The sequence below is a fragment of the Mirounga angustirostris genome, unplaced genomic scaffold (genome assembly GCF_029215605.1).
Source record: "Mirounga angustirostris isolate CCGP_5_RB_7025 unplaced genomic scaffold, mMirAng1.0.hap1 SCAF_3, whole genome shotgun sequence".
NCBI classification, from domain to species: domain Eukaryota; kingdom Metazoa; phylum Chordata; class Mammalia; order Carnivora; family Phocidae; genus Mirounga; species Mirounga angustirostris.
In genome coordinates, this window is record NW_026991711.1 from 162,978,679 (window position 1) to 162,992,813 (window position 14,135).

A 14,135-nucleotide genomic window follows, 5' to 3' on the forward strand; every position below is an offset into this window, starting at 1 on the left:
ACTAACCCTTTATCTGATATATCATTTGCAAATATCTTCTCCCATTCTGTCTGTTGTCTTTTGGTTTTTTTGACTGTTTCCTTTGCTGTGCAGAAGCTTTTTATCTTGATGAAGTCCCAGTTTTCATTTTTGCCTTTGTTTCCCTTGCCTTTGGAGACCTGTCTAGCAAGAAGTTGCTGCGGCCAAGGTCACAGAGGTTGCTGCCTGTGTTCTCCTCTAGGATTCTGATGGATTCCTGTCTCACATTTAGGTCTTTCTTCCATTTTGAGTCTATTTTTGTGTGTGGTGTAAGGAAATGGTCCAGTTTCATTCTTCTGCACGTGGCTGTCCAATTTTCCCAACACCATTTGTTGAAGAGACTTTTTTCCATTGGATTTACTTTCCTGCTTTGTCGAAGATGAGTTGACCATTGAGTTGAGGGTCCATTTCTGGGCTCTCTATTCTGTTCCATTGATCTCTCTCTGTTTTTGTGCCAGTAACATACTGTCTTGATGATGACAGCTTTGTAATAGAGCTGGAAGTCCGGAATTGTGATGCCACTAGCTTTGCTTTTCTTTTTCAACATTCCTCTGGCTATTTGGGGTCTTTTCTGGTTCCATGCAAATTTTAGGATTATTTGTTCCATTTCTTTGAAAAAGTTGATGGTATTTTGATAAGGATTTCATTAAATGTGTAGATTGCTCTAGGTAGCATAGACATTTTCACAATATTTGTTCTTCCAATCCATGAGCATGGAACGTTTTTACACTTCTTTGGTTTTCCTCAATTTCTTTCATGGGTATTCTATAGTTTTCTGAGTACAGATCCTTTGCCTCTTTGGTTTGGTTTATTCCTAGGTGTCTTATGGTTTTGGGTGCAGTTGTAAATGGGGTTGACTCCTTAATTTCTCTTTCTTCTGTCTCATTGTTAGTGCATAGAAATCCAATTTATTTCTGTGCATTGATTTTATATCCTGCCACTTCGCTGAATTCCTGTATGAGTTCTAGCAATTTTGGGGTGGAATCTTTTGGGTTTTCCACATAGAGTGGAAGAGTGAGAGTTTGTCATCTGTGAAGAGTGAGAGTTTGACTTCTTTCTCGATTTGGATTTTTTTTCTTTCTTTTTGTTGTCTGATTGCTGAGGCTAGGACTTCTAATACTATGTTGAATAGCAGTGGTGATAGTGGACATCCCTGTCGTGTTCCTGACCTTAGGGGGAAAGCTCTCAGTTTTTCCCCATTGAGAATGATATTCTCTGTGGTTTTTTCATAGATGGCTTTTATGATATTGAGGTGTGTACCTTCTATCCCTACACTGTGAAGAGTTTTAAGCAAGAAACGATGTTGTACTCTGTCAAATACTTTTTCTGCATCTATTGAGAGGATCATATGGTTCTTATCCTTTCTTTTATTAATGTATTACAATCAAATCACATTGATTGATTTGCGGATGTTGAACCAACCTTGCAGCCCAGGGATAAGTCCCACTTGGTTGTGGTGAATAATCCTTTTAATGTACTGTTGGATCCTATTGGCTAGTATTTTGGTGAGAATTTTTGCATCCATGTTCATCAGGGATATTGGTCTGTAGTTCTCCTTTTTGATGGGTCTTTGTCTGGTTTTGGGATCAAGGTAATGCTAGCCTCATAAAATGAGTTTGGAAGTTTTCCTTCCATTTCTACTTTTGGAACAGTTTCAGAAGAATAGGTATTAATTCTTTAAATGTTTGGTAGAATTCCCCTGGGAAGCCATCTGGCCCTGGACTCTTGTTTGTTGGGGGATTTTTGATTAAGACTTCAATTTCCTTACTGGTTATGGGTCTGTTCAGGTTTTCTGTTTCTTCCTGGTTCAGTTTGGTAGTTTAAACTTGAATTGATTTTTAAATATTGTTTAATTTTTGGAACTATTGAAGGTTAGGTGTTTAAAGAAATCTAAATAAAATGACTCATTTTTAAGACCATGGGAATAATTTTCATTATTTTTAAATTCTTTCTGACAGTTATAACGTAATTTATTCTAAGTGCTGAAAACTTCATTGGTTTAGTACTTGGGAAGCTTGAAGGCTGTGAACAGTGTTGGAACATAATTTTTGTTTGTCTCCAAAAGAAAGATACACATATGTGCACACATAATGTATGTGTATATATATAAATTTTGTACAGTAAATCAGATTTTGTGACAGGGTTTTAAAAGTCAAAAGATGTATTAAGGTGAATTTTACTGGTTCTTACTAAGCAAGGATATGTTTTATGTAGCTTGGAAAACTCTGATGCACTTTTTATTTTTCCCCTTTTCAGATTGCAAAATTACGCCAGCAATTGCAGAGAAGTAAACACAGCAGTCGACATCATCGAGATAAAGAAAGACAGTCTCCATTCCATGGCAACCATGCAGCTATTAACCAGTGTCAGGTAGGAGCACAAATACCACAAAATCCAAACAAGGGATTTGTTGTTTTCCTGGTGATATGTTATTTTATAGGTAACTCTTCAGAACAAAAATGTCCAAAAGCATATTTGAAACCGTGATTAAGTGCTGAATCAGCCTTAATAAAAAAAACAACTCAGAATACTAAGTTGATAAATGATACTTTGCTTTAGTGATCTGTGATTTGACTTTTAGAAGGCATAACTAATTACATATTTTGATTTATCATATTTTTGTCTTTATCAATTCAGTATATTGAGGCAGAATAATAAGAGATATGCATTGGCTATAGAATCAGACCCTGGATGAACAACCTGTTCTAAGTCTCAATTTCCTCATCTGAAGATTGAGGATAATAATGATACACATCACAAAATCTTTTAGTAGGGGAAAACCTTTAACTGCTTTGATTCCTTTATAGAACCCTATGAACTGCTCTTGATGGCATCCTTGGCAAAAAAAAGCAAGAAAAAGTTTGCCAACCCCTTTTATAGGTTGATAGCTTCTGATAGCCAAGTATATGTGGATTTTTTTCAAGAGAAAGTGTAAGTAGAGGTATATATTTTTTCAAATTAAATTTGCCCTTAAATGTTGATACATGGGTCAAATTTGATTTCATAAATTTATAGTTTGGTTGTAGTTTCTAACAGCTTTTTTTCCATTTATAAGGTATTTTAATTATGAAATGTGAGTACACGCTAATACGTTTAAAAACCTAAACCAATTGGATTTGTGTTTGGAGAAATAGAAAATGTAAAATTGACAAAATAAATGAATAATTTGAATAGACTAATAACTGCCAAATTGGAATACTAATTAAAAACCAAATTTCTTCACTTTCAAAAGGCTAAAGACTCAGGTAGATAGCTTTATAGGTGAATTTGCCAACCTTCTACTCTAATTTATCCATTAATAATTTGTATGCATTTCTTTTTTTTTTTTTTAAGATTTATTTATTTGAGAGAGCGAGAATGAGAGAGAGAGAGAGTACATGAGAGGGGGGAGGGTTAGAGGGAGAAGCAGGCTCCTCACCGAGCAGGGAGCCTGATGCGGGACTCGATTCAGGGACTCCAGGATCATGACCTGAGCCGAAGGCAGTCGCTCAACCAACTGAGCCACCCAGGCGCCCAATAATTTGTATGCATTTCTAAGAGATAAGGCCACTTTTTATCTCCAAACTCATATTTTTACCCTCAAGTAGAATAGGGGTAAAGATTGAACTTCATTGAATTAAGTGATACGTTTTAGGAGTTAGTAAGTTTCTGAAGCGATTTTTTTTTATAGTTGCATTAAAATCAGCAATTAAAGTAGTAAAATTAACCAAAATTTCTTTTTTCCCCCTCTTGTAAGTTGAATTTGTTTAATAACATTATTGGTGTTTGCACAAAGTTCATGTTTAACTCTAAAACATCTCAGAGAAAGTAAGGACTAGAAAATAGAGTAACTTGAAAAATAAATTTATGTAACTTAAGTTTTGTACACTTGACACAGCAAACATCTTGAGTTTTTTGAGTGCTCATAGCCAACCAGAGATGAAACACATGTGCATCATAATAGCTATGACAGTAGTATTCATGTTTAATTGAAACTTTCAGACTCTGGAACGTGAAAATATTATGAAGTTACGGATTTTGTTTTGTTTTAGTTGGTTCTCTCTCTAGTGGAGAAAAGTGCCACTTTGAGATTGTGTACTTTTGAGGTCATTCCTCCATCCATGCAACATTTATTAAATATCTACTGTATGGCTCATACTGTAGTACTCATTAGGGGGATGCAGTGATATATATTGGGGCTTGCCCCCCACCAAGTCTCAGATAGATATAAGTAAAAAAATTATTACACAGTGTAATGAATGTGTTAGTAGTGTTTGGGAGAGTTTACACTGATATAGAAGGGGTATTATCCTTGGACTGGCTCTGGAGCCATCTATAAAGGCTTGTCAGAGAAAGTGGTGTCTAAGCGGATCCCCGAAAGCTGATTTAGCCAGTCTTCTAGAGGTGGAAGAAATCATGCCTCCAGGTAGGAATAATAGTAAGAGATTAGGCTAGAGTTAAAGAGCAGCCAAACCTAAAAGTCTTCATGTCTCAGTTGTTAAGAAGTTTGGACTTTGTCCTAGCACCAGAGAACTATTTTTTTTTTTAATGCAGGGGATTGATTTTAATAGTGGTTATTATGAGTTCAGAGTAGAGAATGAATTTGGAAGAGGACAAGATTAGAGGGAGGAAAACCATTTAAGAATAGGGTTTATAGGGACACCTGGCTGGCTCAGTCGGTTAAGTGTCTGCCTTCAGCTCAGGTCATGATCTTAGGGTCCTGGGATCGAGCCCCGCATCGGGCTCCCTTATCAGTAGAGAGCCTGCTTCTCCCTCTCCCTCTGCTGCTCCCTCTGCTTGTACTCTCGCTCACTCTCTCGGATGGATGGATGGATAAATAGATAAATAAAATATTAACAAAAAGAAGAATAGGGTTTATAATCCAAGTAAGAAATGACGGTGACCTAAACTAAGGTAGAAGCTATGGTGCTAGAGAGAATGGCCAAACCTGAGTGATATTTAGAAAGCAGTAATTAATAGTTGAAGTCTATTAAGTGCTTACGATATGGCAAACACTCTACTCAGCATTTGTATGTATTATTAGCACTTAATCCTCATTTTTGAGGTTGGGTTTGTTACTGTCTTTGTTTTACAGACAAGGAAATTAAGGCCCAGAGAATTTAGGAATCTTGTTCTAGGTCGTATGAGACAGAGCTAGTACTCTAACCCAGGCATTTTGACTTCAGATTCTGAGTTTTTAAAATCTGTGTTAGCTGATGATTGATGAGAGGGGAATGATGGAGAGATAGGAGTAAATGGGTAATGCCAATTCTAGCCTTTAAAACATGAGTTAAAAAAATACATCCACCTACCTCACACCATGTACAAAAGTAACTTAAAATGGATCAAAGACCTAAATGTAAGAGCTAATACTAAAAGCTCATAGATGAAAACACAGGCATAAATGTGGGGTTGGATTAGGCTGTGGTTGGTTAGGCATGACACCAAAAGTACAAAGAAAAAATAGATAAATTGGATTTTGTCAAAATTAAAAACTTTTGTGCTTCAAAGGACACTACCAAAAAAGTGAAAATATAACCAACAAAATAGAAGATATTTGCAAATCATGTTATTTGATAAAGCACTTGTATTTAGAATATATACAGAATTCTTGTGGCTCAGTAATAAAAAGATAACTCAATTTTAAAAATGAGCAAAGGATCTAAATAGAGAGTTCTCCAAAGAAGATATACAACTAGCCACTAAGCACCTAAAAAAGATGCCCATCATTATTCCCTGTTCAATAGGGAAATGCAAATTAAGAATTCCAGTGAGATACTACTTTATACGTACTAGGATGACTAAAATTAAAAAAGACTGCTAAGTGTTGGAGAGGATGTGGAGACATTGGAATCCTTAACATATTGCTGATAGGAATGTAAAGTGGTGCAGCCACTTAGGTCTGGCAGTTTCTCAGAAAGGCTGAACATAGGGTTACCATATGACTCAGCACTTCCTCTCCAAGGTATGTACCCAAGAGAATTGAAAACACGGGCACATGGGTGGCTCAGTTGGTTGAGTGTTTGACTCTTGGTTTCAGCTCAGGTCATGATCTCATGGGTCGGGATTGAGCCCAGTATTGGGCTCCGGCGCTTGAGATTCTCTCCCTCACTCTCTCTCTCCCTCTTCCCTAACCCCTGCTCGTGCATGCTGTCTCTGTCTCTGAAATAAGTAAATGTAGGGGCGCCTGGGTGGCTCAGTCAGTTAAGCGTCTGCCTTCAGCTCAGGTCATAGTCTGAGAGTCCTGGGATTGAGCTTCATGTGGGGCTCCCTGCTCAGTGGGGAGCCTGCTTCTGCCTCTTTCCCTCCTCCCTGCTTGTGCTCTTTCTCACACTCTCTCTCTCAAATAAGTAAATAAAATCTTTAAAATAAATAAATCGTAAAAAAAAAACAAAACTTGTACACAAATGTTCATAGCAGCATGGTTCATAAAATTTGGAAACAACCTAGACGTTTATCAACCGGTGAATGGATAAATAAAATGTAGTGTATCCTACAGTGGAATATTATCCAGCCATAGAAAGGGAGTACTGATACATGCCACAGCATGGGGGAACCTTGAGAACATTACGCTAAGTGAAAGAACTCAGATGCAAAAGAATGCATATGATTCCCCTGTAAATGTCCAGAATAGGCAAACCTGAAGAGACACTTTATAAATTGGTGGTGACCTGTTGCTGGGAGGCTTGGGTGGAAATGGAGTGACTGCTAATAAGTGAGGGATTTTTTTTAGTGTGCTTCTAAAATTAATTGTAATGGGGTGCCTGGGTGGCTTAGATGGTTAAGCGTCTGCCTTCAGCTTGGGTCATGATCCCAGGGTCCTCGGATTGAGCCCCATGTCTGGCTCCTGGCTCAGCGGGGAACCTGCTTCTCCCTCTCCCTCTGCCTCTCCGCCTGCTCATGCACTCTCTCTCTCTGTATCTCTGTGTCTCAAATGAATAAATTAAAAAAAAAATTCTTTAAAATTGTAATGGTTGTACAACTCTGTTCAATAATCATTAAAAAAGCAAAAGTTTTACACTTTAAATGGGTGAATGGTATGGTATTGTGAATTATATTTCATAAGCTCTTATAAAAAATACCTACCAACCAACATTAAAAACAAATACATAAAATACAAATATGTTTGTCTAGAAATAATAGGCGATATGGTAGAAACCAAAAAGTAAACTGGGAGGTCATATAACAGTATAGAGAGTGAGTGCAGGTGCTCTGAGGTCAGACTGTTTAGCTTAGATCCGGGTCCTGCCACTTGCTGACTGTATGAAGTTCCTCAGGTTCTTTGCATTATATCTGTTTGTTGTGTTGTCCTAAGGATTAAATGGGATAGAATATTATAAAACACTTAATGCAATTCTTGGTGCATAATAATTGCTCAGTAAATCTTAGGCTGTTTGAGGTAGGACCTAATATAAAAGAAGTAATGAACCAGTTGGGTTTTCACCAGGTTTTTCTGCCAATTTCATATTGAACTTATTTTTTAAAGCTTTTATTTTTTTAAATTTTGGGCTATATTTTATTTTGTTTTTATTTGTTTAAAGTAATCTCTACACCCAGCATGGGGCTCAAACTCATAACTGCAAGATCAAGAGTTGTGCTCTACTGACGGAGCCAGCCAGGTGCCCCAAGCTTTTATTATTAAAAGTATTTAGGGGCACCTGGGTGGCTCAGTCGTTAAGCGTCTGCCTTCGGCTCAGGTGATGATCCCAGGGTCCTGGGATCGAGCCCTGCATCGGGCTCCCTGCTCGGTGGGAAGCCTGCTTCTCCCTCTCCCACTCACCCTGCTTGTGTTCCCTTTCTTGCTGTGTGTCTCCCTCTGTCAAATAAATAAATAAAATCTTAAAAAAAAAATAAAAGTATTTATATGCTTATCACAGAAATTTTAGAAACAAAAAATACCAAATAGAAAAATTGTATCTTAATAAAGGTGTTATTTTTTTTAAAAATCAAATAGAAAAAAATCATCCAGAGTCTCATCCTGTAAAGACATTTTCTTCTGTCTTTTTTTCTTTGCATTTCTTGTTGAGATCATACCATATTTTCTTCTTTATATTTCTTTTGGTATTTAACATGGAAAAATGTTATTACAAATGCTTCAGGAATATTTTTAATATTTAACATTCTGTAGAGCATCTCCCAAATTTCGGCCATACTTAGTTGGGTCAAGTATCTGTGTGCTTAAAGCTTTTTCTATATTTTTACTTTTCTGGGGAATGATTTTCCATTATTTGGTTAAGAACTTTGATATTTTGGGGGAGGAGTCTTTGACTTTTCTCTTGGGCTTTCCAAGTTATTAAAATTTTTTGTTTGTATTTCATGATAACGTAGGTTACTTTTACTGGGGAAATTCCTTTACTATTCCTTAACAATCAAAGAACAGTATTGCTCTTCTGATAGTACTATAGTCTACAACCACTAGTTAACAAAAGGTCTTTTTCTTGGGCTTACGATGGATTTATTACAGTTGGAAAAGAATTCTCACATACTTTTTTGAGTGGTTCTTTCCCTGGAAATTCAGGGGGGAATTATTTGTTATGACGAATAAATGCTGCCAAGTTTCTTAGAAGAGAATCTTTCACATCTCATTGGTTTCCAAAATTGACAAAGCCCTCAGATGCTTTCCTTATTTCAAGAAGTACTCTCATTAGAAAATATAGCCAACACATTTCAGAATTGTTTAGGGATTAGAATCAGATGTTAGAAACAGAGGAGTGGGAGATGCCGGCATCTTCACAGCCACATAAAATAATTTAGAGGTGAGAATTAAAATATCATGCAGGTGTTTTTTGGCTGTTTGTTAACAGCCTCAAGCAAGAAAGGCTTCCCCTAGGATTTCCTTACTTTATACGGGCTGGGGACACTATAAGTTTTGTAGCAGCCTAGGTGGGTTTGAGAGCAAAGGGATAGTGAGGTAAAAAAGGAAAGAACTTATTTTCATCTGAGGAATCAGGGGCATTGCACCTTAAAAACGAAATTGCTGCTCTGCACTGGAATCTTCATATGCTAGTCCAGAAAGTGATTGCTATTCTTAAATTTTTAAAGATCTTGCCACTTAGAAATCAAAAGAGTAAGTACTTCTGCTATGTCCTTGATTAAAGAGTACTGCTGCAGCTTAGAAGAACTAAGAGGTGGATACCAGATGAGAACAGTGATTGCTGGAGGACAGAACGAAAGTAATGGGGACAGGGTAGGAGGGATCAGGGCCACGCGCGGAAGCCCTGATGCGTTCTAAATTTTTTTTCTTCTTCTCTTACCATTGCAGACATCAGTTTTCCCCTCCCTTTTGTTATGTTGGGCTCATATTTGTTATATTCTGGCACATATTTCTCTCCTAGATCTATGTTGAATTGCTGACCAGATCTTTTTCTATCCTACTTGCCTCTCAAGGCACATTTTTCTTCCTTTGAAAATTTAACTCTGTATTTCTTTTCCCTATTCAGCTACTGCTTGAGTGGGTATTCTTCCCATCTTTCCTATCTCTCTATTGTACACAGTCTTATGTCCACACTTTGAAACAGGTATTTAAGTTGTAATATAGATTGATCTTAGAAGATTCAGTAGTGGCCAAACCTTTTGGTGATCTTTTCTTTCTTTATTGGCTAACTCTCAGTTTTTAGACAGAATTTGATCTCAAGATTTTATTTATTTATTAGAGCGAGAGAGAGAGAGAGAAAATGAGGGGAACAGAGGGAGAGGGACAAGCTGACTTCCTGCTGATCAGGGAGCCCAACGCGGGGCTCCATCCCAGGATCCTGGGATCATGACCCAAGCCAAAGGCAGACGCTTAACCAACTGAGCCACACAGGTGCCCCAGGCAGAATTTGATCTTTAAACTGTAATGTATATAGACATACAGAGAATGTAAATGGAAAAATAAATCTTTATAATGGAGATTAATCTAATTAAAACCCTTAATTGATTGGAAAATATTCTGATTTGAAGAGAAAGAAACAAAAGTTGAGAAAATAGGAGGTCCTTGTTCTTGATGTTTCCAAAGGATAGATCTTAGAAGAGAGATTTACCTTAGTACAGTGAAGAACTTTTAATCTTTCAGTGCTGTCTAAAGATGATCTCTCAGTTACTATGATAACTCACTTATATTTGCATATACTGATTTATATTTAGAAATACAAATTTTATTACAGAAACATATATAGATATGGGAAAAATAAATTATACACACATGCACATAAAATTCCCTAAGAGTCCTTGAAATGAAGCATGAAAGTTTGATCATTTTTTAAAAATTTTTAGATATTTTAGAGTATGGTTTATGTGAGGAATGAAATCAGAGGCCTGTTACCTTCTACTTCTGGAACAGTAATAGTGTGTTTAATAAAGAAAATCTTTCCTAGGCAGCTTGAGTGGATTACTTTTCTTCTAATTATATAACTAGTTAAATTAATTATCGTTGAACCTTTGCTTCATTTACTTATTAAATTGCTTTGTTGACCTTAGGGAATTGGCAGTTTTCTTTCTTTTCCTTCTTTTCTTTTCTTTTTTTTTTTTTAAAGATTTTATTTATTTATTCATGAGAGACAGAGAGAGAGAGAGAAGCAGAAGGAGAAGCAGGCTCCCAAGGGGCAGGGAGCCCGATGCGGGACTCGATCCCAGGACCCTGGGATCATGACCTGAGCCGAAGGCAGACGCTTAACCGTCTGAGCCACCCAGGCGCCCTTTTTCCTTCTTTTCTTTCCTTTGCTTTAAATTGACTATTGATAAATACTTGCTGCTCTTTAGATGATATTTGAGAAAAGCCTACCAGCTGTGTAGGGCATGACTTCTTAGCTACCTTGACAAGCAGTAACTAGATGTACAGTTGGTTATGATATTGGCAGGTTTCTGTGTATGTGCGTTTCCCAACATAACAGCCAGAAAACTTAAGCTTTCTGTTCTGAAGATATTCATGGTTCTAAAGTCCAAGAAGGTCAACATTTTGCAAAAACCTTGTCAGAGCATCCTTCCCTTCTGGTCTCCCTCTTCATTTCTATAACTTAACAGAAACCAAATGCCATATCTGAAAATGGCATCCAGTGCAAGCTATTACTTGTTTTGTGACATTCAGAAAAGAAAATTAAGCTTAGAGTTGAGTATCTTTAAGTTAAAAAAAAAACAAAACAAAAAACCTGTTTGTTAAATATGTACTAAGTCCTGAGATCTTTCTTGGTCTGCCATTATTTCCTGACACGGGAAGAGTTCAGGCATAGGTAGGATGAGTGCATGACAGAAATGTTCTAATATGTTCTCCACTCCAGGCTCGTGAGCTGTAGATTTCTTTTAACCCGTAACTGCTTTAGTCTGAATCCGTTTCCTGTCACCTCACGATTTCCTTTCTTATATGGGATCAAGTCCTCATTCTTATGTAACCTTAATTACTTCCTTACAGCCCCCAGCTCCAAATAATAGCCACGTTGGGGTTAGAGCATTTTAAAAGGGGACACAGACATTCAGTTCATAGCACCAGCCTTGTTGAATAAGCCTCATGTCTTAGGCAGTGGCAATAAGGAGATGCCTAAGAGGCAACATTGCTTCATTATTCTTGGGCCCCTGAGTCTCACTTTCTCTGCATGTAACCTGGGGAACACTGCCACCACCTCGAGAGTGGTTCTGAAAATGACATGAGAGGACCTGTGGTGTTTGGCCCATGGTGGATGGATGCTCTGTAAACGGTAGCTACAACTTTTATTTTGTGTTTTCCCTATTAGGTATTTTATTCTTAAAATAATTTCTTGTCTTGGGGCACCTGGGTGGCTCAGTCGTTAAGCATCTGACTTTGGCTCGGGTCATGATCCCAGGGTCCTGGGATTGAGCCCCGCATCGGGCTCCCTGCCCTGCGGGAAGCCCGTTTCTCCCTCTCCCACTCCCCCTGCTTGTGTTCCCTCTCTCACTGTGTCTCTCTCTGTCAAATAAATAAATAAAATATTTAAAAAAAAAAAATTTCTTGTCTTTTCACAATCTTTTTCAGGTATCATTTTCTTCTAGTAGTATCTTTTCATTTTCCCCTCTGTTTTTTTACAGTCCCTCTGTTCCCCAATATTCTCTCCATACCCTCAAGCTTCTCATGTTACTATTCCCTTTGTACTTCCATCTCTTCTTTCTGTCCACTCCAGATTGAAGCTTCCTCTTGGCTTTTTTCTCACAAATTTTCCAAGGATGGAAATTTGCCTTTTCTAAAGATTATTGTTGTGTTATGCTTATTTTTAAACGTTTTTATTTATAAATTTATATTTTATTTATAAATTTTATTCATAAAAATTTTATTTATAAATTTTAATTTATAAATTTTTAATTTATAAATTTTTTATTTATTTTTATTTATTTTATTATATTACAATAAATAAATATTTTTATTTACAAAAGAGGAGAAATACAGGTTTAACACGAAGTTCTATTCATACAACAGGGTAGTATCCACTGAATGGAAACCAGTGATGCTTGGCAGCCCTGTTACCTTTGTCTCCTTGCCCACCTTCCCCTGAAAGAGGTTTTTCAAAGAAACCCCCCTAAATGAAGAATCACATTTCTTTACTAGATAGCAGGACAGTAGGTGGGATGATCTTCTGGCACGCTGTTGCTATTAACTTTAGCAGATACCTCTGTCATTCTTGTTTCATATTTTACTTTGAGTATCTTGTCAGGAAACCATGTAATATCCTTTAATTATGTAATCAATTATTTCTTTTCAAAAGTAATGCTGTGCCAGTGGAAAAAGAAGAAAATGAATTATATCTTTTTTTTCCTTAACATATTAAAATCATCACAGGGAAGTTATGCTCATTTCTACAATCTTGCTGCTATATGTGGACTTTGAGACTGATTTTGTTTTTTCCAACCAAAATATTTTTCTTTTTTATTTTTTAAGACTTTTTATTTATTCATTTGACAGAGAGAGAGACAGCGAGAGCAGGAACACAAGCAGGGGGCAGTGGGAGAGGGAGAAGCAGGCTTCTTGGTGAGCAGGGGGCCCGATGCGGGGCTCGATCCCAGGACCCTGAGATCACGAACTGAGCCCAAGGCAGACGCTTAATGACTAAGCCACCCAGGCACCCCCAAAATATTTTTTTCTGATAAATCACCTTTTAAAAAACTTTTCCCAGGGTTGCCTGGGTGGCTCAGTCATTAAGCATCTGCCTTTGGCTCAGGTCATGATCCCAGGGTTCTGGGATTAAGCCCTGCATTGAGCCCTGCATCGGGCTCCCTGCTCGGCGGGAAGCCTGCTTCTCCCTCTCCCACTCCCCCTGCTTGTGTTTCCTCTCGCTATGTCTCTCTCTGTCAAATAAATAAATAAAACCTTTAAAAAAAAACAAAAGAACTTTTTCCTTGGACTATAGATAATTGTGACACTAGAGGACTTTTAAGTTGTGTTCTAAAATCTGAACTCTGTTACAGTCATAAAAGAATTTTTGATATTGACATTCTTTTAGTATTTCCCTTTATCCATACTCTCTTTACAGTCCTCATAGATGTGAATAAACTTCTGAATTCTACCTTGATTGTCTGGAGTTTTGGCTTTAAATTATATTTTGTGTATACCAAGGAGCATGTTTGATGGTTACTCACGCTTTTTGTGAGGCCTGTAAGCTTAATTTTGATTTATTTTAGAGTTATGCATGTCAATGGGAAGTATGCTTCAAACTAGAGAATTTAAAGGAAACATATTAAAGCTCTCTTCTCCACTGCTTTTTCTTCAGGCTCCTGTTCCAAAGAGTGCACTTATTCCAGTAATTCCCATCACCAAATCAACAGGTTCCCGGTTCCGGAATAGTGTGGAAGGATTGAATCAGGAGATTGAAATAATCATTAAAGAGACTGGGGAAAAGGAAGAACAACTTATAGTAAGTAATCCTGTATCTTAAACTTGTCCTTCCACATTAACTGTTCTAATTATTTAAAAAGTTACAATTTCAGTTTCCATATTTACTTATGTTCCTTCCTCCCTGTTGAGAGACAATGAAAATATGTCTCTCTTGAAAAACTTTATCTTAGCAAGTGAATGAAAAGTTGTCGTTTCTTTGCATCTCCTAGAGACAACTGATACGGCTTAAATTTAGGTCCCTGAACAGAAACTACTTTTTGTTTACCATATTTAAAAATCACTAGACAGGTGATACACTTCTCATTTGCTATAACTCCATGTA

General features: G+C 37.1%; 1 protein-coding gene across 6 annotated transcripts in view; it reads left to right on the forward strand.

Moving 5' to 3' along the window:
- Positions 1-14,135, forward strand: part of FAM117B (family with sequence similarity 117 member B) — a 102,911-nt gene that overhangs the window by 50,505 nt on the left and 38,271 nt on the right. For all 6 annotated transcript variants that reach the window (XM_064586938.1, XM_064586939.1, XM_064586937.1 and 3 more), the window contains 2 exons: positions 2,275-2,388; positions 13,689-13,832. In XM_064586938.1, the coding sequence (XP_064443008.1) occupies positions 2,275-2,388; positions 13,689-13,832 (258 nt within the window). The remainder of the gene's footprint in view (positions 1-2,274; positions 2,389-13,688; positions 13,833-14,135) is intronic.